This window comes from Mus pahari, chromosome X (genome assembly GCF_900095145.1).
Source record: "Mus pahari chromosome X, PAHARI_EIJ_v1.1, whole genome shotgun sequence".
NCBI lineage: Eukaryota > Metazoa > Chordata > Mammalia > Rodentia > Muridae > Mus > Mus pahari.
The window spans coordinates 29,812,992-29,836,304 of record NC_034613.1 but is presented as its reverse complement, the minus strand read 5'-3'; the positions used below and the strand labels follow the sequence as shown (position 1 = coordinate 29,836,304).

The 23,313-nt window shown below is 44.1% G+C and overlaps 1 protein-coding gene across 1 annotated transcript; it reads left to right on the top strand.

Annotated features, from left to right (window-relative positions):
• The first annotated feature begins 13,671 nt into the window (after window positions 1-13,671).
• LOC110314259 (rhox homeobox family member 1-like) lies at window positions 13,672-20,036 on the top strand. The gene is made up of 4 exons (XM_021188698.1): window positions 13,672-13,919; window positions 15,905-16,331; window positions 16,900-16,945; window positions 19,825-20,036. The coding sequence occupies exons 2-4, from the start codon at window positions 15,913-15,915 to the stop codon at window positions 19,918-19,920; spliced, it is 561 nt and encodes a 186-aa protein (XP_021044357.1). The 5' UTR covers window positions 13,672-13,919; window positions 15,905-15,912; the 3' UTR covers window positions 19,921-20,036.
• Window positions 20,037-23,313: the final 3,277 nt, after the last annotated feature.

Below are 23,313 nucleotides of genomic sequence, written 5' to 3'. Positions count from 1 at the left end.
ACACACTGAAATTCTGCCTCGGAAAACTAAAACCCAACCAACCAACCAACCAACCAACCAATCAACCAAAAAACAAGCAACAACAACAACAACAACAAAAGGCACACACTACTACCCGCTCCAAAAAATTTGAATGATCTGCATAATAAAATATAGTTACCCCAGATTTTCATAGTTAATCTCTATTACATTCCACATGAAATATTTGGTTCAATTTTTTTTTTTCGAGACAGTGTAGCCCTGGCTGTCCTGGAACTCACTCAGTAGCCCAGGCTGGCCTCGAATTCAGAAATCCACCTGCCTCTGCCTCCCGAGTGCTGGATTTGGTTCAATTCTTATCACTGAGACTGAGAATGTTGATAAGGTCCTCTACTCCTGTTGGAGTGAAGATAAATATTTAAATATTCAAACTTTAAAAAATATTTGGGGTATAGTTCATAGTATATACATGATATAGATGTAAAATGAGTGGATAAATCTGTTCATAGTTGAGTAGGGAATCATTTGATTTCTTTTGAAACTTGTAATTTAATAAGCTATTTCTAACTTAGGTAAAAAAGCAAAATTAACTGCATATATTTTTTTAACTTGGATTTTTTTCCAATTTTTATTAGGTATTTTCTTCATTTACATTTCAAAAGCTATGTACAAGGATATAAATTTTTAAATAGCTTACACAAAAGTTTTGGTAAAAATAAATAAAACAATTAATAAAAATAAAAATAAACAAGTAAACATTAGAGGACTCCATAGATATAGATGGTTCACTGATTAAGAGCATTTACTACTCTGGCAGAGGATCAGAGTCTGGCTTCCAGAGCTCACATCAGGCAGCTCACAACCACCTGTAACTGTACTTCCAGGGCATCCAGCATTTATTTTGGACTCTGAGGATACTCCCATACATGTACTATTTACCTGTGTTCACATGATACACATAAATAAAAATAAGAATAAATCTAAAACAAACCACATTTGGCTGAATCTTTAATCCCAACCTTCCATAACTTCCCAAAGCAGGAAAACCCTAGGAAATCTGTCAGGAAGAGGGTTACTGATTCTCTCCCACTCCTGACAGTGGCTAACACACACACCTATTATTTTTCTGAAAAAAGTGTCATGTGCCCTTATAATGCCTTTCATGTATTTATAAAACTTGATTACTTGGCTGCCCATAGGTTTTATAGTGGTCTTGTGAAGATCATATGCCCCAGCACAGGGGAAGGCCAGGGCCAGGAAGCGGGAGTGGGTGGGTTGGGGAGCAGGGCAGGGGAATGGCATAGGGGACTTTCGGGATAGCATTTGAAATGTAAATGAAGAAAATATCTAACAAAAATTAAGTTGTATATCCCTAAAATCTGAGAGAGAGAGAGAGAGAGAGAGAGAGAGAGAGAGAGAGAGAGAGAGAGAGAGAGAGAGAAGAGACCCTGAGTCTGCAACTTTCCAACACAGGAATCTGGTATCTTTCCAGTGATGCTGAGCCATGGAAAGGGTCCTGACATTTTTGGGTGGGGTGCAGTGAACTTTATTGGTGGTATTCAAGAGTAGGGAGGGCTCCCTAGGCCCCCCTTTATTATGGGGGCCTAGGATGGAAACTGTGAGGGAGATGCTCAGTGTTAGGGGCCGAGTTGGGATAGGGACTCCTCAGCAACCAAGGGCCTCTTTCTTGCTCTCAGTGTCCTTGCTGGGGTGGGTGGTCCTGAGTTTCTTACTCCTTGGACATGGGCCCCAGAGGACAGTTTTCCCCTTTTGTTGACTACCATGCACTTTCCAGGAGACCTCTGGGTTCTGACTGCAGAGGAGCAAGAGAGCAATGGAGGAGGGGAAATGCTTGGAGTTGGGGTATGGTACCTCAGAACAGCTGATAAGTAGCATTGGTGTTTTCATTACCAAGTTCACTGGGACATTATGGGCTTCCCTTAAAGGTGTCAGAGTGTCCCAGTACATGAGCCATTGCTGGAAGTAGATGGATGTTAGATGGCTGCCCAAACTGCATGTGACCCCATTTAAAAAAATCCCTCAGAAACTCCCTGGGGGCAGGAGGTCTGAGAAGATAACATTTATCTGCGCAGTGCCCCATACCAGAGGAGGAGCAAGCTATCCAGACATGAAACCTCCCCCTGTCCCTCCCCCCCATCCCTAGGCACCTGCAGGCCACTGGGGCTTTAAATCATAAAGCCTAGCCTTCCAATGGGACTGTGAAGACCGCAGCTTCTCAGCTTTTACTTCACCCTATATGGGAGGGGAGAACTCTACAGACAGTACTCCCTCCAAAAATTTTTGTAAAAAGAAAAAAAGAAAGAAAGAAAGAAAGAAAGAAAGAAAGAAAGAAAGAAAGAAAGAAAGAAAGAAAGAAAGAAAGAAAATGGGATGAGCAGGGTGTTGTGAAGTGAGAAGGGGAGGCTAAATCTCCACGCCTCAGCTCTGTATATCTTGGGACCCTGAATGAAATGCCTCATTCATTCCCAGCTTCCTTAACTGTGAAATAAGGGGTAACACCAATGGCACAGGACAGGGAGATCATCAGAGTTTATTGAGTTAACTGCAGGGTTTGACATCCTTTACTTTTACTTCCGAAAGCCGGTGCATCAGTAACTACTGTTTACTCCCCCTGAAAAGCATCTCCCCAAGCCTTTAGATTTCTTCCACAATGCCCAAGAACTCACCACATAAGATAGATTTTGTGTTAGCGTTCTGTCTTCTGGCTTGCACTGGTCTCATCTTCCTAGGACCATCTTGCAACCAGCAGCAGGAGAGAATGGGCGTGTGAATTCAACCCTGACGTGCACCTGGTTACATTCTGGGATGCTCAGGAGATGGGCACTTAATATTTTTGAAATGAGTATAGCATCATTGTTTTCATGTATGTAATAAAAACAAAGTGCAGTGTACCGCAAAGGCAACTGTATCAAGTACGTTAAAGAGGTGATTTCCCCTGGCACGGTTTTGACATTGCTCACATCTACAGCAGCCAGGTAGAGGAAGGAGGCAGAGGAAAAGTTGAAACTCATCCAGGTCCATAGCAGGAGTCCAGCTCAGGAGACACCTGAAACCAGAAGTGCCACAGATGGGACACGGTTCAGGTCATATGCCATTAGACATTCCAGAGCTCATGTAGTGTGGGAAGATACATTAAGTACATGTGGGGTGGGGCACATATGGTTTTGCTCCAAATTAGGGGTCCTTAACTGAATGGCAGTCCCAACATTAGGCTAGTACTCCCTGAGCCTTTGACAGTATGGAAGCTTCTGACTTCTGTATTACTGAAAATAGTCTGATCAAGCTGTCTTTAACAATTCCTTGCTCCTCATACTCAGCTCTAAATGGGATTTCTCCATCATTTAAAATCCCTTCCCTCAGAGCCCAGGGTACCCCAGGGAAGAAAAGGGAGAAAGAGTCAGAAAAGGGAGAAAACACCCAGAGATCATGAAGGACCCTAGGAGAACAAAGCCCTCCTAACCAACTGAGCAAAGTTCATATAAACTCACAGAGATTGAGGCAGCATGCACAGGGCTTGTACCAGGTCCCCTGTGTATATATTAGAGCTTTCTAGAGTATGTTTATCGGACTCTTGAGAGTGAAAGAATGGCTCTCCAATTCTTGTTCCTTCTCTTGGGCTCTTTTCTTTCTGTGGTTTGCCTTGTCCAACTTCAATGTGAGGCTTTGTTTTATCTTATTATATTTTGTTTTGTTGATACAAGAAAGAAAATGCACTATAGGCCAATCTGATGGGGGCACTTTCTCAGTTGAGCTTTCCTCTTCCAAAATAACTAGCTTGTGTTGAGTTGAAATAAAATTAGCCAGCACAACAGTTGAGACTATAGCTTATTTGTATTGTTTCTATTTATATTACACACAGATATGATTCTCTTATGCTGTTTATTTGTTTGTTTGGAACAAGCTCTCATTATGTATCCTTATCTGACTTGTAACTTGCTATGTAGACCAGGATTGCCTCAAATCTGTGGTAATGTACCTGTGTTTGTCTTCTTAATGCCGGAACTATAGGCACGTGCCACCATGCCCAGATTTTTTGACTATATCTTATATAAATATAAACTACTGGGCTTGAGTTTATATATGAAAATTAGAGTCACAATTAAAATCTGATGCTGTTGGGATGATTAGAGACTGGGTCAAAAATTACTGTAGCATTCCACATACTGTGTTTGTCAATGGGATATACCACAGAGCCTAAAGGTGAGCAGTAAGCTATACCATGGGATATACATATAATGTCCGCATGCTAATTAAATTGCCCGGGAACTCATTTCTCAGAATGTATCTAAGGTAGTATATGAACATTACTATAAAAAATTACCCATGATGGATTTTTTAGGTCCTGGAAATAGAAGGGTGAAGGGATATTTCCAAATTTTCCTCAGTGGATGGCGGGAAATCTCTGCTCCCATTTAAACATCAAAATCCCCCTGGACAGTCAAGGAGAGCACATTTTCCCAAAATACCCATCCCACCAAGGCAAATATAGTTAGGCATGGAGGCCCTCTTCTGAAAGCACACCCTGATTCCTTCAGCCCTGCTGGCTATTGTTAGATTATGAAGGCTTTCTTTCTCAACCATGTAAACACCAAGTCCTCTTCACAGAAAGGCAATACCTTCATCTAAGTGATAGTAAGTACACTTGGAACCTGTAACAGATAGGCTGTCATCAGAAGTAGGCATTTCAAAGAGGAGCAGATCCCACTGAGACCCTGGACCCACCTAAGGACCACTGAGGGCCAAAGCACAAGATCTGTCAAGGCAAATGCTTTCATCACACTGCATTCAGGGCATGGAGCCTCAGCACAGGTTAAGTGACAGCTCACACTGTATATCAGTCTGAGCATGAAAGAGAACATGGAAAGGCTTCATGGTCATAGTCAGGATGATGACAAGTGAACTCCAGGATATTACACTTCTCTGAGATCGCCAAATGTCATTTTCTCAGTTCTGAGTCTGCAGGCTCTTTCCCTCTGCCCCAGAACCCTGTGTGTGTGTTCATTTTCTGATGTGACTACCTATCCTGTGAACTCTGAATTGGATGATGGAGAGAGAATGATTGCAAAATACTGTCAGGAACAGAGACCTCTGCCCCTCTGCCGTAGTAACTATAGCAATGGAACATAATGGAAGGTAGAAGTAGCCCGGAGCATGTTTAGCCTGGAGTCAGTCTAGCAGCCCCTAGACTTCCCAGATTTCATCTTGTGATTCCGGAGCTGAGGGAATATCTCCCTAAGTACTCCGTGTCTCTATGTGACCGTGGGTTAAGCACCATACTCGATGGCCTGAGCAAGGGCCTCATTCCCCACTACTTGGCTTATTTCATGCCTTTCTGTGCCAGGATATCCAAGGCTGCAGTGGCCTTCCAACCATTGCTTATAATAGTGGACCCAACATCTTCCCAGCACCAAAGAGAGGGGAGTATAAGGCACAGGTGTGTGTATGAACATTCACAGGATGTTTTTATACATGATTCAAAACAGACTCATATTAATCTTTTTCATTTTCCAAAATATTTCAAAAATATTATTCATTTGAAATTGTGAGTCCTTGATGATCTTTGATGATCTTTATATTTAGCATTGGGGAGAAACCATTCCTAAAAGAAGATTTCATTTGAATGTATTTCATTTGAGTATGTATCAAGCAAGAGGGACAGAGAGGGTCATATAAGATTAAAATGAATTCTGTATATGTTGTTTAATCCATAATTCAAATTGTGGAGTGTGTATGTGTGTGTGTGTGTGTGTGTGTGTTTTCCATTAAGAAAGGAGTTTGCAAGATCTATGCAGATGACTAAAACCAGTTGTAGGTCACATGCAGAAGTTTCTTCTGCAGGGCAACCATTCTAAAACCCAGTGCAGATTGTGTCTTAAAAATCTGAAGGTTATGTATTTTGATTTTGATGTTTCCATGATTATGAAATAATTATATAATTATTGATGTTTATGAATAATTATAGAAACTAGATTAGGGTTCATAGGTTTCCTGTGATTCTCTTTGCTTTGAAATGTCTGACATTTTACATCATTAGAGAGTACAATGTTGGGGCTAGGGAGATGGCTTGGCAGTTAAGAGTACTGGCTACTCTTCAGAGTACATGGTGGCTCATACCCTTCCGTAAGTCCAGTTCCAGGGGACCTGAATCCTCTTTTGGCTTCTGTGTGATGCACAGACTCACATGCAAGAAAACACCCACATGTTTAAACTAAATAAGTAAATAAGCACATAATCATTCATTCATTCATTCATTCATTCATTCTTCCAGGGATCAGAATCCTCTTCTGGCTTCTGTGTGATGCACAGACTCACATGCAAGAAAATACCCATATGTGTAAAATAAACAAACAAATAAATAAATCATTCATTCATTCATTCTTCCTAAAGGAAGTACAATGATCAGTGTGCAAACACTACCATGGCTAGACAGGTAACAGGTAATTAAGAGAATCAAGCAGAGCAGAGACTGTGGCAAACCAGGAAAGACTATGGCTCTATGGGCAGCCTAGTATTCCTGGAAATAAGCACTAGAGCATCACGGCCAGATGGTTTCATTTTTAAAGCTTGGCCCAAATGTTTGTATGAAACTTTGAGGTGTTTGAATTTTGACAACTGTGCCATTGTGTGTTGGAAGTATGTGTTCTGCTTTTTCATTTTGATTTTACAGGGTTACAGTTAAGAGGTTACCTTGAGTCTCAGAAGAGACTTTGAACTTTAAACTTTTAAACAGTATGGAGATGCTGATAGACTATGGGGACATTTTTTTTTAATTTTATTTATTTATTATACATAAGTACACTGTAGTTGTCTTCAGACACACCAGAAGAGGGCGTCAGATCTTGTTACGAATGGTTGTGAGCCACCATGTGGTTGCTGGGATTTGAACTCAGCACCTTTGGAAGAGCAGTCAGTGCTCTTAACCGCTGAGCCACCTCACCAGCCCGACTATGGGGACTTTTGAAGTTGGAAAAAAATGTATTTTGCATTAAGATATATATGGCTACAAGCCTATAGGGAAAAGGGAGTGGAATTTGGTGGTTTGAGTGAGAATGGAATGGCCCCCATAGGTTCATAGATTTGAATACATGGTCACCAGAAAGTGGCACTATTTGAAAGGACTAGGAGAAAGTGTGTCACTTCCTTGGCCCATGCCAAGCCCAGAGTCACTCTCTCTTTCTACTTCCTATAGATCTGACATAGAACTCTCAGTTACTTCAGAGCACTGTGTCTGCCTGCACGCTGCCATGCTCCCCACCACGATGACAATGGACTAAATCTCAAACTGTAAGTCATCCCCAATTAAATGTTTTCCTTTATAAGATTTGCTGTGATTATGGGGTCTCTTCACAGCAATAGAACACTGACTAAGACAACAACTTACTCAAACACATTTTGTAGAGAAGTGTGCTGACCATGTAAATGAGGTGTACAGAACTCCTCAGACAGCAGCTCCCAACCTGCTAGCTTTGCCTGAGAACCAATTTTAAACCACCCCTATTTTCAGGAACAGAACAAAATAGCTGACCATACCTCAAATGTCAGAGAACTTAAAATACCCTGTTCTGTCCTGATCATCTATACTGTAATTCCTGCACCCACGTGTGTTATGCTCTCTGTCCATCCCTGCCTCAAGTTTCTCTAATGGAGTTTCCTCCTTCCTAATGCTTGCTGTAAGCACCACCAGCCAAGATCCCATAGTGAGCATGGCAGTACCACCATCAGGCCTCACCCTTCCTTCTAGGAGATTTCAAAAATCATTTTATTTTTAGATAAAATATAATTACACCATTTCTGCCCTTCCTTCTTCCCCCTCTAACTTCTCTCATGCCTCTGAACTATCCCTGAAATCCATGGTCTCTTTTTCTTTATTATTGTTACATAAATAAATAAATCCACAAATGTAACTGTCTCTCAGAAAGCTTTTAGATTACTTCATGGTATGATATGCTAAGAAGGAAAAATTTAGGAAGTTTAAAAAAAGTTTATATTCTATTTTTTTTTAAATTTCTGTTTATCCAGTGTTTGCAGGGAAAGTGGGCCATGGCACCCACTTTATGACAGCATATAGAACTGGCGAGTTTGAGTGAGCTCAGATCCTGGGACTCTCAGAGGTTTGAGAATGGCAGGAGTGGGGTTGCTCTCTATTTCTGTACCTGCTCTGGAACATGTACTCACAACACCCCCCCACCTAAAGGGCCACTGGCGGTCAGTCACATAATGTAGCCCCTGGAATCCTTCCCCATGCAGATAGAGCATCACTAACATCTCAAACTCAGCCAATAGGAAACACTTACCCCTAAATCCCACCCCACTCCTCAAGGTTCACATAGTCCATCCACATGGAATAAAGCCCAGAAGTCATTTCACTGAGCATTGCCTGAGAGTGCCTGTCTTTACTAAGCTGCATCACTTACAGGAAGAACTCTCTCTCCCTGAAGCCTTCACCCACCTGGCTGGCCAGCCTCCTTCTGCCTGCAGAGGCTCACATTAGGGCAGTGGCTGTTCACAGCACTGCCTGTGCCCCCGCCCCCGCCCCCGCCCCTGCCCCCGCCCCTGCATCTGAAGCTGAGAGACCCAGGACTCCGGCTACCTGCTCCACACAGGCTTCCCAAACCTCTTGGGTTTTGTTCCACAAGATGTAACACATCCAGCATTCTCAGCTGGACTGGAGGCCAGTGGAACCTTTGTCCACAGCTCTGCTTGACCCTCCTCTGTCTGGCATACAGTGACCTCTGATGCCCGAGAGGAAGTGGATGGGCGCCAGACCACACACATTGATTGCACACAATGACGGTTTCACATCTGGCTGTGGCAGTTTGATCATGGTCGCCTCTCAGATTATCCTCTCTTTTACCTCTCCTCCTCCATCACCTGCTCTTCCTAACTGGTACTTCTTCCATTTTCTCTCTTTATTTTTTTTATTATTATTATTTTCTTTATTTACATTTCAAATGCTATCCCGAAAGTTCCCTATACCCCCCGCCCCTGCTCCCCTACCCACCCACTCCCACTACTTGGCCCNGGCCTTNCCNTGTGCTGGGTCATATAAAGTTTGCAAGACCAAGGGGCCTCTCTTCCCANTGATGGCNGANTAGGCCATCTTCTGCTACATATGCAGCTAGAGACACGAGCTCTGGGGGTACTGGTTAGTTCATATTGTTGTTCCACCTACAGGGTTGCAGCCCCCTTCAGTTCCTTGGGTTCTCTCTTTATTTTTATTACCTATATTACATATTCAGGTAAAACTGTGTGTCATCTCTCTGAGTCTTGCTCATTTTGCTTAATGTGTTCTTCGGCTCATTCACTTGTGATTTTAATGTCATTTTTAAAGTGCAAAGAGAAAGACAATAAGAATGTGTAGTAAATACACCACATTTTCCTTGTCCATTTTGTTGATAGATATTTGTTATCTTGGCTACTGGGAGTAGTGCATATGCACCTCTATACTATGATGTCTTGGATTCTTTCAAATACATAACAGACACTGTACCTGGATCATACACTTATTATGGCTCTAAATTAGTTTATTGTATTAGAAACTGAGGTTTCAGGTTCTTAGGAACCTTTTATCAAGCCCAGTAATGTCTAGAGAGTCCAGAGAGGCCCCAGCCCAGAAAATATTCAGGGTTGTGGTGGGGCATCTCTCTGGCTGACACTTGTATTCAGAGGACTGGAACGAGTCTTCTGCTGTGTGGCTTCAACCAAAGATCCCTAAAACAGTCCAACTTCTGTTAACAACTGTGGCTGTGCTCTTAAGCATCTCCTCGTCCATTTAGTAGATCACCCCCAAGTTAATGAAGAAGAGCTAATTCTCCCTTACAGTGATGAGGGAAGCCATTTCCCTCCCCGCCTGCCTTGTGCCCTTTCCCATGCTTTCTTTCCTTCACTCCATCCCAGGCTGCGCAGCCCTTTCTTCACCCTGCTCTCTACAGTCTCAGCTTCCCCTCTCCCTTCATGAAGTGCCCTGCTCCTCCCGCTCTCCCTTACACCCCTGCCTGGAGGAGGCAAGGCTAGCACCTCCGCCTCACTGGTGTTCCCCCATCTCCACTGCATGGTGTGCTTTTATTCCACCCCCACCTCACCGCCCCCACCCTCCCACCCCTGCGGTCCTGAGCTCACGGAGGGGAGGAGCCAGACACCCAGTCTCTCCTGTGAGCTCTGAACTTCCTGTCTGCCTGGTCCAAACTTTGAACTTGTGACTTTGTGTCTACCTGGTCCAGGTTCAGCAAAGCTCATGCTCAGTCAGTTGAGCCGTCCTGCGTAGCCGAGCACTCTCAGTGTCTGCTTTGGGTTGTTCTTATTCATGCATACACCCAACAGAAGTCTGGAGACCCTGGCCTGACTTACGCAAAGTCTTCTTATCTTTATCCATCCAGGATTCTCCCTGACCACAAGGGATGCTTGTGAATGTGTTTCCTTCTACCACTCCTCCCCCAGCTTTCAAGTTATCAGTCCCACGTGCATATACTGCCATTGATTCTTTTAAAGATTGGTTTAGTTTAGTTTACGTGTATGGCTGTTTTGCCTGTATACTTTCATGGAGTCTGTGGAGGTCAGAAGACAGAATTAGATATCCTGGAAATGGAGCTAGGGACAGTTGTAGGCCAGCGTGTAGGTTAATGATAACTTAACCCAGATCCTCTGAAGGAGCACCAAGGTGCTCTTAGTCACTGAGCTATCTCTCTAGTCCCAGCCAGGCTTCATTATAGAGACAGTGACCTCAGTTACGGCCCTCAATGCATGACCTCAGTGAAGAAGCAGCTAAACGTATCTTTCTCCTCTGCAGTCAGGGCCACAGGCCTGGTAGCTCAGGATTTAGGTCAAAGGGGAGACTTGGCTACAAGCTATGTCTTGACTTTGGACCAGACCTGAATCTGAGCTCAGCTCCTTTCCATTTTCCTGTCTTGAAAGTCCTTTTCCTTTTATAGTTCCAATGCTGTGACTCTGGCGTCCCTGAGCCCCTGGACCTATCACCTTAGAGCTCAGGTATTCATACTTCCATATTGGGCCTTCACTCCTGACCTATGCGCTTGGCATCTAGTTATAAATCATATTCCAGAAGCAGTGCTTCAGGCAGCTTTATGAAGGCTGGCTAAGGTGGACATATCTGTGAGGCTGGGTTAGAACCTCAAATTTCTTTCGAAAGAAAGAATCGTCCTAGGCTCAAATAACTTTATTTTTAAGCTTTGCCTTAGATGGGCACTATTCCCAGACTCCTTGTGCTTGAAAGGTTTTCCCTGGTGACTAAGAGAAATCTCTGTTCTATGTGATCTTACATGAGATCTCATCTGAGTAGAACCCTATTCTTGTACCCCTACTGACTCTGACCTAGTATTGGGGACAGGATTTTGATGATGGTAACTAGAACACTCATCGAAGTATTTGGGATACAGAAGTCACCTTATCAGATATAAGAAGTTCTGTTCTCCATTTCTGTCCTCCTCCCTCCTCTAGTCATCTTCAATACTTTTTCCTTCTGACCATGACTCACTTAATAAGTGTCTTGTAAATCCTTCCCTTCTTCTGTCCTACCCTGCCACACTGTTTCCTTCCCACTCCAGAGTGTGTGCTGTACTGTCACTGGCTCAGTAAGGATTCAGATTTGTCAACAACATTGGCATGAACCTCTAGTAGAAGAAAACCTGCCAGCCAGATACCTAGTACTTTGTACCCTCAGGTGGGCAGTGCAGACTTAGAAGTAGGGTTCCTTTATCCATCACCAAATATACAGTCTATAGATTACAGAAAATTCCATGTTAAGATCCACAGAAATTGAACAGACTTCTCCACAAATATTCATTGCACGCTCGTGCACATGTGTGTGTATGTGCGTGCGTGCGTGTGTGTGTGTGTGTGTGTGTGTGTATGTATGTATGTATGTATGTGTGTATAAAAGTACTAATGTACCATTGGCTTTTGTCTTACTTATTTATGTATGATTTAACATTTAGAATGGCAGGTATAAGATCTGTCCCTCCAATTGTGTGTTTGTATATGAGTACATACATAATACATGCTAGATATTTTCTATATCTGGTTACATGCATATAATGAATGCTCTCTCTCTCTCTCTCTCTCTCTCTCTCTCTCTCTCTCTCTCTCTAAAGATTTATTAACTTATTTATCTGTAAGTACACTGTAGCTGTCTTCAGACACTCCAGAAGAAGGCATCAGATCTCATTACAGATGTTTGTGACCCACCATGTGGTTGCTGGGATTTGACCTCAGGACCTTTGGAAGAGCAGTCAGTGCTCTTAACCACTGAGCCATCTCTCCAGCTCCTGCACCAACTCTCTTAAAGGATTTCTATTTAAATTGGCCTAGAAATAAATGAGCACTTAAATAAAGTAAATATTCACGTAACTCACAGAAACAAGGAAAGAAAAAGATATTTTTCTCAAGTGTACCTTTTCATTGCATCTTGAAATGAGGAATTGGAATGAATGTTAGGTAGCTGGGGTACCAGTAAGCGTTTGAACTGGAGACCATTGGCAGTACCTGGCAGGCTACCAGCTCCTTCCAAAACACAGACTGTACTTCTGGTTCCTAAAACTTGTTTTGGCGGTGTGTGGGGGGGAGTAGGGGGGGGAGGACTTGTTTTGAATGTGCCATGTATACAAGCAGACAGCAGCAGATATGTATTTGATTAGGGATGTAGAACTTTCTAGTGGGCTTCAGTGTCGTCGGGCCAGGAATGTGTCCGACTTCCTTGATATTAGTTTGAAGTAAACCAGGTACATGCAGCTTGGATGCTAGCCCCTTTGGTCCTCAACGTGTAGATCACAGCCCCTTTGGAGGTCACATGTCAAATATCCTGCAGATCAGATATTTACACAATGATTTGTAATAGTAGCAGAATTACAGTTATGAAGTAGCAATGAAGATAATTTTATGGTTAGGGGTCACCACAACATGAGGAGCTGTATTAAAGGGTCACAGTATTAGGAAGGTTGAGAAGCACTGGTTTAGTATCTTATAGAAGGCCGCTCTCTGTGAGCCAAGTCAGATAAACTCAGTGGCGTTGCAGTCATCCTATACCACAATTCTGTCATCAAGTTCCTCAAACTTGGCCAGTGTTTACTGTGTCCAACAAAGTACCCTGTGCATGGGCTCTTGAGTATCAAGTGGCACATGTGTTCTGAGTGGTGCTGTAACCTGGTGCTTCCTGTGGCATATCCTTCCCACAAACTCAGGCGATCTGGGGTCTGGGCCGCTGCTATAAGCCTGGGTGAGTACACCCCAACCTCAGCACCATTCTGCTGCTTCTCCACTGTCTTCATTTTTACATATGGTCTGATCCATTGCCTAGGAATAACAAGCTGTGTTATATCCAAAATGTGTCAGAAACATGTGTTTAACAACAATGACGGGGTGTCTTTTGTGGCCTACTATGCCATATTACTAGGTATCTGAAAGTTATAATGCTGTACCAATTTCCAAGTATTATGTGCCTTCTTGGGGAGGTGTAATAAGGAGCATGATAAGCTGAAGTGTGAGTTTCTATTACTGATTCTTTTTCTTTTTTTAAACGGATGTTTCATAGCCGTTTCATCCTGGATTGAAACCTTGTATCCTGAAAAAAAAAATGCCCCTTGACCAGATTCACTAGGCCCCGCCCTCCCCAAGACTATATAAATAGGAAAGACTGCTGCGGGTCACTCTCAGACCAGAGGAGCAGCCTGGAAGAGACCAGCAGAACCGCTTAGACGGAGCAAAGAGCAGTTGAGCTGCCTGGAAGAGGTTCAGACTAACCGAGCCACCTGGAAAAACTCTGCAACCTGTTGAGCTGCCTGCAGGCCGTAGAGTGTGCTTTGGGTTTCCAGATTTTATGAGCCACCACTCATGCTGAGATAGGCTTTGGTGACGAAGCTGTCTTGAGTCATCTCTGCTCCTGAAAGCAACCCCTCGCCCATATTCCTGTAAGTAACACTGGCAAAACCTATTTGTTCACCAAGGTGGAGACGTGTAATTGTTACTTTGGGCTGCGATGGGCTCCCTTTCTTTGGGAAGTAAATGTGTGTTGTTTCCCTAGAAAAGATCTGTTTCACAGTAGCAGCTGAGTGCAAAAATGTTCTTAGGAGGCAAAAAGAAAGAGGTAAAGCAGTGATACAGGAGGTTAATATAACTGAGAATCAGACACAGTCATTGAGGGTCCTAAGATCCATACAGGCTTTGGCCTCAGGTACCCACTTACTACCTCACAGCTGCCTGCTCTTTCTATTCTTTTTATGCTCGTTCAGTCCTACTTCTTTTCCTCCTTTCTTCCTTCTCGTAGGTTAGAATCCAAGGATGTCCTGGCAGTAAGGGGCTGCTTAGAAGGTGTTTGATGGGATATACTTGGGCCAAGAGTCCGGGGTAGAAGGGAATGTGGCTATGAGTTATGAGTCCTTGCAATGTACACAGGGCTCAATGTCCAGTAAGTTGAATATTCAAAGGTACTCTAAATGTTTTTTTTTGAAGATTTTGAGCAGGCATACTTTCAGGAGACTCTGCCTGGAGCACAACCTTTGTACATAAAAAAACAACCTGGTGGAGGTCTTCTGTAATGTTTCAGTAGGTGTATGTAATGTTTCAGTACTTGCTGCTAAGCCTAATGACCCAAGCTTGAGCCCTGGGGCACACATGATAGAGAGAACTGATTCTCTTAAGTTGTGTTCTGACATCCAAACATGGCTGTGGCACACACACACTATGGTACAGGTCCATACACACTTATCAAATAAATTCAGTAATTAAAAGGAATCCTAATCTATTCAGCTACTAACTCTATGGTTATCGGACAAGGCTTTTGTATTTATGGACACTGGTTTTTCACATTTGTAAGATAAGATATTCACACTACAATTTCATAGGAATTTTACTAGCTGCCCTAATATAACAAAGCTTTAGGATTCTACAGTTGAAAGGAAAGAAAAAATTTGCACTTGGAGGTGGGGACTGGAGAGATGGCTAAATGGTTAAGAGCCTTTGTTGTTCCTTTGGAGGACCAAAGTTCAGTTCCCAGCATGCACCTCAGGTGCAACAGAATCACCTGTATATAAGTCGAGCTTTAGGGGATTCAGTGCTCCCATAAGCATGCGCGCGCACGCGCGCGCGCGCGCGCACACACACACACACAAATCTCTTTTAATGGTGGCATCAAGGTTTTTCTTTGCAGTGTCTTGTCTACCAAAATGCAACACAAGCCTGGCTCCAACATGCCACTTCTGCTGTTGGAGGACAGTTGTTGACTGTGGTTTTTTTGTTGTTGTTGTTTTTCTAGACAGGGTTTCTCTGTATAGCCCTGGCTGTCCTGGAACTCACTTTGTAGGCCAGGCTGGCCTTGAACTCAGAAATCCGCCTGTCTCTGCCTCCCAAGTGCTGGGATTAAAGGTGTGCGCCAACTGAGCTCACCATGTCCACATAATTCTCAGTTCTTGCAATGTGCACCCAGTGAACTATAGAGACTAGAAGCTCTCCAGCAGTTCACTCGGAGGACGTGTATTCAGTGTGAGTTCTTGTCCTCATCCCCACTTGTATATCCACAACAGCTTGCGCTCTTCTCCAGCCCCTTCCTCTGAAGGTTTTAATTAATCAATCAGTTAATTAGTTTACATCCCAAATGCTGTCCCCCATCCCAGTCCTCTCCTCACAGAGTCCCTCCCCCACATCCCCTCCCCCTTTTCTCTGAGAGGGTGAGGTCCCTTAGTTATCCCCCCAACCTGGTTCATCGAGTCTCTGCAGGGTTAGGCATAGTCGAACATGTTCTGTCCATGCTCCCTAGAGCTACTTCCACTGAGCATATGTCTCTTATAGGGGTCGTGGGATGGAAAGAGGACATATATGAAACTTGCTAAAAACTCATAGGCTGCTATTCCATTTCAATTCACAAAACATTTGTGGAGATAACGCCACTCCCTTGCAGATCCCACCATGGCTCTCCAACCCCATCATGTGGACCCCAATTTCTACAAACTGGGGGAGAATGAGATCGAAGTGACACTTGATGCTGATCAAGAGGCTGATGCAGCAGCAGAGGGAGGCAGCTTTGGAGAAGGTTCTCTAAATGGCTCAGACAAACTAAAGTACCAGGGCATCCCAGACGACAAGGATGATGTGATCTACGTTGGAGACGTGAAGGACGTTGGCAATGACATCAAAGATGAGTGCCCTGGGAGCCACCAAGGATCTGGAGATCCACAGCCGGAGGAGGAGCAGAAGAACTTGGCGGCTGCCAGAGTTCCACAGTTCCGGCGCACAAGGCCACGGATCCAGTTGGGTCTCACGGCCAGGCAGCTGAGTGAACTGGAAGACTTTTTTGAAAAAACTAAGTACCCTGATGCACTCACAAGGTATGTAACTTGTTTTAGGAGCAATCCCAACTTCCATCCTTTAGGATCTACCTTGGAGGTGCCTTCTTCCTGCCATGGCCCCTCATATGCCTTGAACCCCAAGGCATGGGGACCTTTGTGTTGCTGAATATGGGAAGGAATTTTTGGGGGGAGATCAAAGGCAATCTATTCATTCAGTGTTGATGTCTAGAAATTGATTGGTGCCTCTCAATGCCTTCCTTCAGTTTTCTTTTTGTTTATGTTTTTCCTTCTCCCCTTCCTTCTCTCCCCGATTCCTCTTCATGCTTCTCTCTGTCCCCTGTCCTTTGTAATGGGAATTGAACTCAAGACCTGGTGGTTTCTAGGCAACCGGACTACTATGCCATATCTCTCTTGTTTTAATTAATTAATGTATTTATTTATTGTGGTGAAATAGAGATAAATGAAAAGCCACTTTTACACTTAAGAGCTCAGCATCTTTACATATTTATACATTGGTATGTGACCTATCTCCAGAAGTCTCTTCATCTTGCCAAGCTAAGAGGCTGTCTCCCTCTAACAGCTTCACTTTCCCATTTTCTTTTCATAGGAAGAACCTTGCAAAGCAATTGTACCTAGCAGAATCCAGAGTTCAGGTCAGTAAATCTGAAACAGCTTTGGGTAAAACACTCAGCTACAGGACATGGACCATGTTCTTATAGGCATTATTAAAAGCGAGTAGAGGTGTGGTGGGCAGTGTCCTTGGATGTTGTATAATGGCTATCAAGCAATGAGTGTCAGAGTTTTCCAGAAAAGAAAATGGACTAAGCACCCAGCAGCTTATAACCCTTTCCTACTGCTAAAAGCAGCATGATCGTTTAATTGGAAAAAAACCCCAAAGAAATCAGACAACTTATAATCTGTATGTACACATCAGATGAATAGACAGGATTAAATACTATAATTCTATGTATATAGGAGGACATATGTGTATAGCCATGACATAAGCAGGCTACAGTAGATACTGCAGAACAGCATTCCCACATAGCAGGCCCCTGAGTGCTGGCATCCTAACACCATAAGTAGGATCTACAGTAGGACCAGGCTCACGTGGGAGACTCTGGGAGGAAGAAGAGAGGCTTTCCCCAGGATGGAGAGACAGTGAGAGGAAAAGAAAAGCTGAAGGAGTAGGAGATTTTCCCCTCTCCATGCTCACAGGCCAGTGCACAGCATCTGTAGAGACACTGATGCACTGCAGCTCCTGGGAGAGAGCACGGCCACAGGACATGAGAGAGGAGAAAACACTCGTGTGCTCCCGTTTGCACATGCGGCAGTGTAAACTTCCCGAGGCTTTCCTGCCTGATTTCCCTTTTCTTCTGGCAAACATAATCGATGAGCTTGAAGAATCAAACATGGGGAAGTCTGAGCTAACACAAACTCCCGTGAGTCAGCCGCTGGGGCTTTGGTTAAGTTCATGGAGGCATCCTGGTGGTAGGTTCAAGTCCCCCTCAGCAGGGCTTCGGTCCGCTGATCTTCTTTAGACAGTACATCCCCCTGATAGAGGATTCCAGACTGGAAGAAAAAGTGTGAGCAGTCACAAATGTGCAGTTTGAGAACTCCCTAATGTAGCAGATACATGGAACGCCGTTCACTAGGAGTCTGAGATGGTGGTGACCTCTAACAGGTGACTGTGTCTGTATGTCCATAGTTAGCCAATGTATTAAGGAAGAAGCAGTTTTGTTAACTGCTGTCCACATTGTGGCAGATCACCTTCCTGAATGGAGATTCAACTTTAGGGCTTTGAATGTCCTGGTTGAATAAGGACCCAGGATGCCCTGTCATGCTGGGCAGGAAGTAGGGCATCAATATTTTTAAGTTGCAGTTCTTGCTGAGAACATTTCCTTCGTCCTTAGCCCAGAAAACTTAGGAGGGCATGGAAAAGAGGGAGGGCAGAAGTGGCTCCCCCCTCCCTTAAACTCCATGGAAGCAGGGGAGTATCAAGACACGTGAATGATTATTTGAATTGGTATCATTTTCCTAACCTTCTAGGTGACAATGTCATAGCTCTGGACTGACCTCCTTTAGTTGACCACCCTTGAATTCTGGAGTCTAAGGACTAAGGGTGCCTTAGGCACCCTCGAAGACAGGCTTCACCAAAAGCCCTGTATATATAATATAATAAAATATTATATGTACATGTGAGGTGGCACCATTGAGAGTTAGGATCTAACTGTTTATGTAAGACATCACAAGTCCTTCAGTCAGTCTGTAAACAATCAGGGTGTGATTGTTGAAGTGTGTCCACTTCATTCTTATTTTTGATCCTTTCATACAGAAAATAGATATTATTTCCTTAGAGTCATCCATCACCTCTGGCTCTTATAATATTTTTGCCTCCTCTTCTGCATGGCTCCCTGAGACCTGAGGTAAGGGCTTTGATGCTGACATCCCACTTAGGACTCAGAATGCCAATGCTGTTTCTGGGGATGGTCACTCAGACACAGTTTCCAGCTGATTGAAAGTATTTATTCCAGCCCTCCAGGACCACAGTCAGGTGTTGTGGCACCAAGGTGTAGCCCAGATGGTCCAGAACACGGGGTTTTTAAAGGCAGAAACTATGCTCTGGCATCTCTCTCAGTAGCTGCAAGGGGGCTTTGCGGAAGTAAACACTTGAACGCAAGTTATTTAACCTAAGCTAAGAATAGCTACTTACCTGGGGCTGGAGGCTCTGTACAAACTGGCAGCTTAACTGAAGCTTTGATATGTTAGGGAGGACATTCCTGATCTTTGGTTCCTAGAATAGAGTTGGATAACTTTCCATGGGATTCCCCATCAAGGACATCCAATTTTAGTTAAATGTAAATGGTCTCAGCAAGAATATGAAATGGGGGAACGTTTTTGTGGTATTGCCCTGACACAAAGCCTCTCACTCTCAAGCATAAGACCTGCACGGGTTCAAACCAGACAAAACCCCGGTGCTGACAAGGGGAACTGCTCACGAAGTCCCACTCCCAACCAAGGAGCTATTTGCAATGGATAACTGCTGGGAGAAGAAATCAGTTTTTTTTTTTAATGGACTGACACTGGGTGCATGAAGCACGCTCAGAGGCAGGCCCCATGCCCAGGAATATTCTGGCTGACTCTGTACTTTTTGTGGTTTTTGTTTGTTTGTTTCACTTGTTTTGGTATGTTTTTGCCTTATTTTTTATTTGCTTTGATTTTCATTTTGCTTTGTTATTGTCTTATTTGAGAGAGAGAGAGAGAGAGAGAGAGAGAGAGAGAGAGAGAGAGAGAGAGAGAGAGGTTGGGTGGGTAGGATGGTGTGGAGAATGTGAGAAGTGTTTAGAGAGGAACAATCATAATTATATTGTATAAAATACTTTTAAAGAAAACAAAACTATGAAAAATACAAAAGTGAAACCTTCAATGTAAAGGCTCAGTGGCATATACAGTTACACAGTGTGGGTTTTTTCCCCAACTGTTATACTGACTGCTGAATTATACTAAAGCCATCTCTGTCATCATGTCATTGCAGATATGGTTTAAGAAAAGAAGATCCCGATATAGGAAAGAACAGCGGTCTCGGCTGCTCCAGTGTGCGCCTGCTGATAGCCAGGATGCTGCGCAGTAAAGCTTTTGGAGGAGTTCCGAAACATTATCTTCTCCAGCCACCAGATGAAGGCATGTTAGGCACTAATACTAACCATGGATCCTTATCCCTTAAGCAATAAAGAGATGTGCATTCAATGTTTCATGTCCTTTCTAGGGGTCAGTAAGTTGTTGATGTAAATTATTGAGAAAAATATCATTTAAACAGAAGGACAAAGAGAGATGACAACCCAGGGTCATCTTTATTACTGCACAAATCACAAAAGTTTCTCAGGAGCTACAGAAGTCCTCACTCAGACACACATTCTTCCCTGTTGCTGCTATCCTCACCATGACCCTTGACCCTGTGAGAGCAAATATATTAAAGCAGGAGCAGGGCAAGTCCCCAGTGAGAAGACGGTTCACAAAGAGGGCTGAGTTCCACCTGTTCCTGTTCACTGTCCTTCCTGTCATGGTATTAGGAGTCATCTGCCACAGGTCCTACTGCCTCAAAGGAAACAGAAGAGCCCATGCCATGCAGATTAGAAAGAGGCTACTTCTCCCATGCCATGTACAAGATGTACAAGAGACCAGGCCAGAGAGGCAAAGATTCTCAGCAGATATATACCACGCCAGGTTACGGGGAGACACAGACTGCAGGGTTTTTTTTTTTTTTTTTTTTGAGACAGTTTCTCTGTGTAGCTCTGGCTGTCCCGGAACTCACTCTGTAGACCAGGCTGGCCTCGAACTCAGAAATCTGCCTGCCTCTGCCTCCTGAGTACTGGGATGAAAGGCCAGACTGCAGGTTTTAAGGCATGTGGGGAGCAATGGGACTGTGTTAGCCCAAGGGTTATTGGAGGAGAGGCAGTGTGGAAAGTATACAGAGAGGCCTATGCCTGAGTTCTAGCAGGACAGACACACGAAAGGGGCCGTAGCATGGTGGTATATGTCATGGGGGGGTAGCGTTTGTGGTACTGTGAGATTCTGGCCAAGGCATGAGCTGGTTTTGATGCTGTGCACTATGGCAATCTCTAAGAAAGAGGGGTGCAGCAGCGTGTGCTGAAGGCCTCCGTGGAAACTGAGTATGGGTAATTGTAAATCTGAAATGTATAATAGAGAAGATATGTAAATAGTTATTTACTGAACATGTGTCTACCAGTCTGGTATGACAGAGGAGGGGAGGATAGAGTGTATTTGGCAAAGTATATTTAAGAAGGTTTCTAAATGGTAGAGGCACTGAGAAGGATGGAAGAAGTGGATCCACACAGCAAGTGTCTGGAGGCCAGAGAACATCCTTCTACCTGAAGCAGGACTGGGGTCACGTGTGCTGGAGTTGAAAGCACCAGGGTGGCTGCTGGATTGAGGAACATGAGAAGGACCTAGAAGGAAGGGGGCACAGTAGACAGATACCTACACAGGCAGAGAAAGGGTGTGAGGTGGAGGTAGGGACAAAATCTCCCTGGGGTCTACATACCACAGGACACAGCCAGGTTCCTAGGATAGTCCTGAGACTTGGAGAATGGCTGGTCACACAATACGGGACTGGCAGATCAGGGCCCAACAAGTGCAGAGGAAGCTTCTTCACTTAAATAGCAAAGACCAACAAGGAAGGCTTGCACAGCTGGTACCCAGACCCCAGGTATGTGGGTCTAGAGCGAGCACCCACAGCTCCAAAACCAGGAGAGGCAAAGTGTATGTAGACAATAGACATATGGGAAGATGACCTCATTGTGGTGTGTGTTCCTAATCCAGCGACTGTCATTCCCACAACAAACCATGCTCTTCCTTTTCCTCTGGCTTGCTAAAAAAAATCTTTAGATTCCGTTCCCAAAAGCTCTTCAGCAAGCTGTGATCTCAAAACCCTGACCACTGAGCACCACTACCACAAGGGTCAAGACAGGAGGCCCCTGAGGTGGCCAAGTGTGGCTTCAGTGCAATGGCTAGCCAGAACGTCTTTCTCACCCAACCTAGTGGGCTGCTGCTGTTCTGTAACGGTTTGCTCTGAGATTGAAACATTTCACTTTGCAGGCTTTCCAAGCAGGGAGGTAAACAATACAAAATAACCTCAAGAACTTTCCCCAAACTGACCAGATTCCCTAGGTGCCTCTTTGCCAGAGTAAACAATAAAAGCAGAGAGTCCCTTGGAGAGAAAGAAAGGCCGAGCTGCAAAGAAGACTCTCAAAAGACAAAAGCTGCAAACAAGAGCCCAGACCAGAGCAGCTGCCCCCGAAGAAGCAGAAAACACTCGTGCTTCCTGGAGGGGGTTTAGAACAATCGAGGCACCTGGAAAGGTCATGCTCCAACCTGTCGAGCTGAATGCAGGCTGTGCAGTTGCTCCAAGTTCCCAGTTTTGTTAGTTCTCTGTCATCCAGGTTGGGGTGGGCTTTGGTGATCCCGCTGCCTTCGAGACATTTCTCCTCCTGTAAATAATCCTTCCCCTACATTCCTGTAAGTAACCCCAGTAAAATACATCGGTTCACCAAGTTGGACTTTGGTGGTATCCATACTTTGGTCCATCCTGGGTTCTCTATTTGCAGTGGGTAGAGACAAGTGTGTTTTGTCTCACAAGGAACAGTTTTGTCACACATCCCATGCAGGTAGTTTGTGGGCATCTCAAGAAAGCCATGCTAGCCAGCTGGTGACGTCATGGCAGTCCAGAGAAATAACCAGCGTCTCACAGCGGCAGTGTCTCCTGCGATAAAGTACTTGCTTCTCTAATTCCATGCTCCTGTCTGCATCCTGTCTTCAGATCTTCAGTTGAAATTCAGCCAGATGTTTCAGTGATGTGTGGCAGGGTTGTGTGTTATTCAGTGCCCTCTCTGCTGCATGTGTCCTGTCTCTCTTCTGCCTGCAGATTTCACAAAGCTGGCTGTGAGAATATATCACGCCCACCATACCTATTTCTTCCCAGCCTACCAGTGATCCATTTGCTCTTTTTGCTTTGGGTCTTAGGGAACACCTTTCTTTGACTTTAACACTGACAGGTGATGCTTTGGGGGTCTATGACTGCAGAGTGATTGAAAAAAAATCTAGTGGATAGGAGTTCAGACATTTAAAGGACACATTTTTCCACTCCTAAAATGTTGGGATGGAGAAGGGAACAAATCATTGTAAGAATATGCTAAATGGTAAGGTGCCATTTAGATACAAATAGAAATTCTCTCAATTTTTACTTTCACATTTGTTTTACTTTATGTGTATGAATGTTTGGCTTGTCTGCTGCATGCATGTATGTTTGGTAACTATAGAAGTCATATGGGGGTGCTGTATCCCTCTGGATGTGGGGTTACAGATGCATGTGAGTTACCTGCGTGAATGAATGCTGAGCCCAGCTATTCTTGAAGAACAGTTGGTGCTCTTTACCACTGAGATATGTCTCTAGTGTGCCAGTAATTCTCTTTAGCATATATCTCTAATAATGTATAAAAAATACACA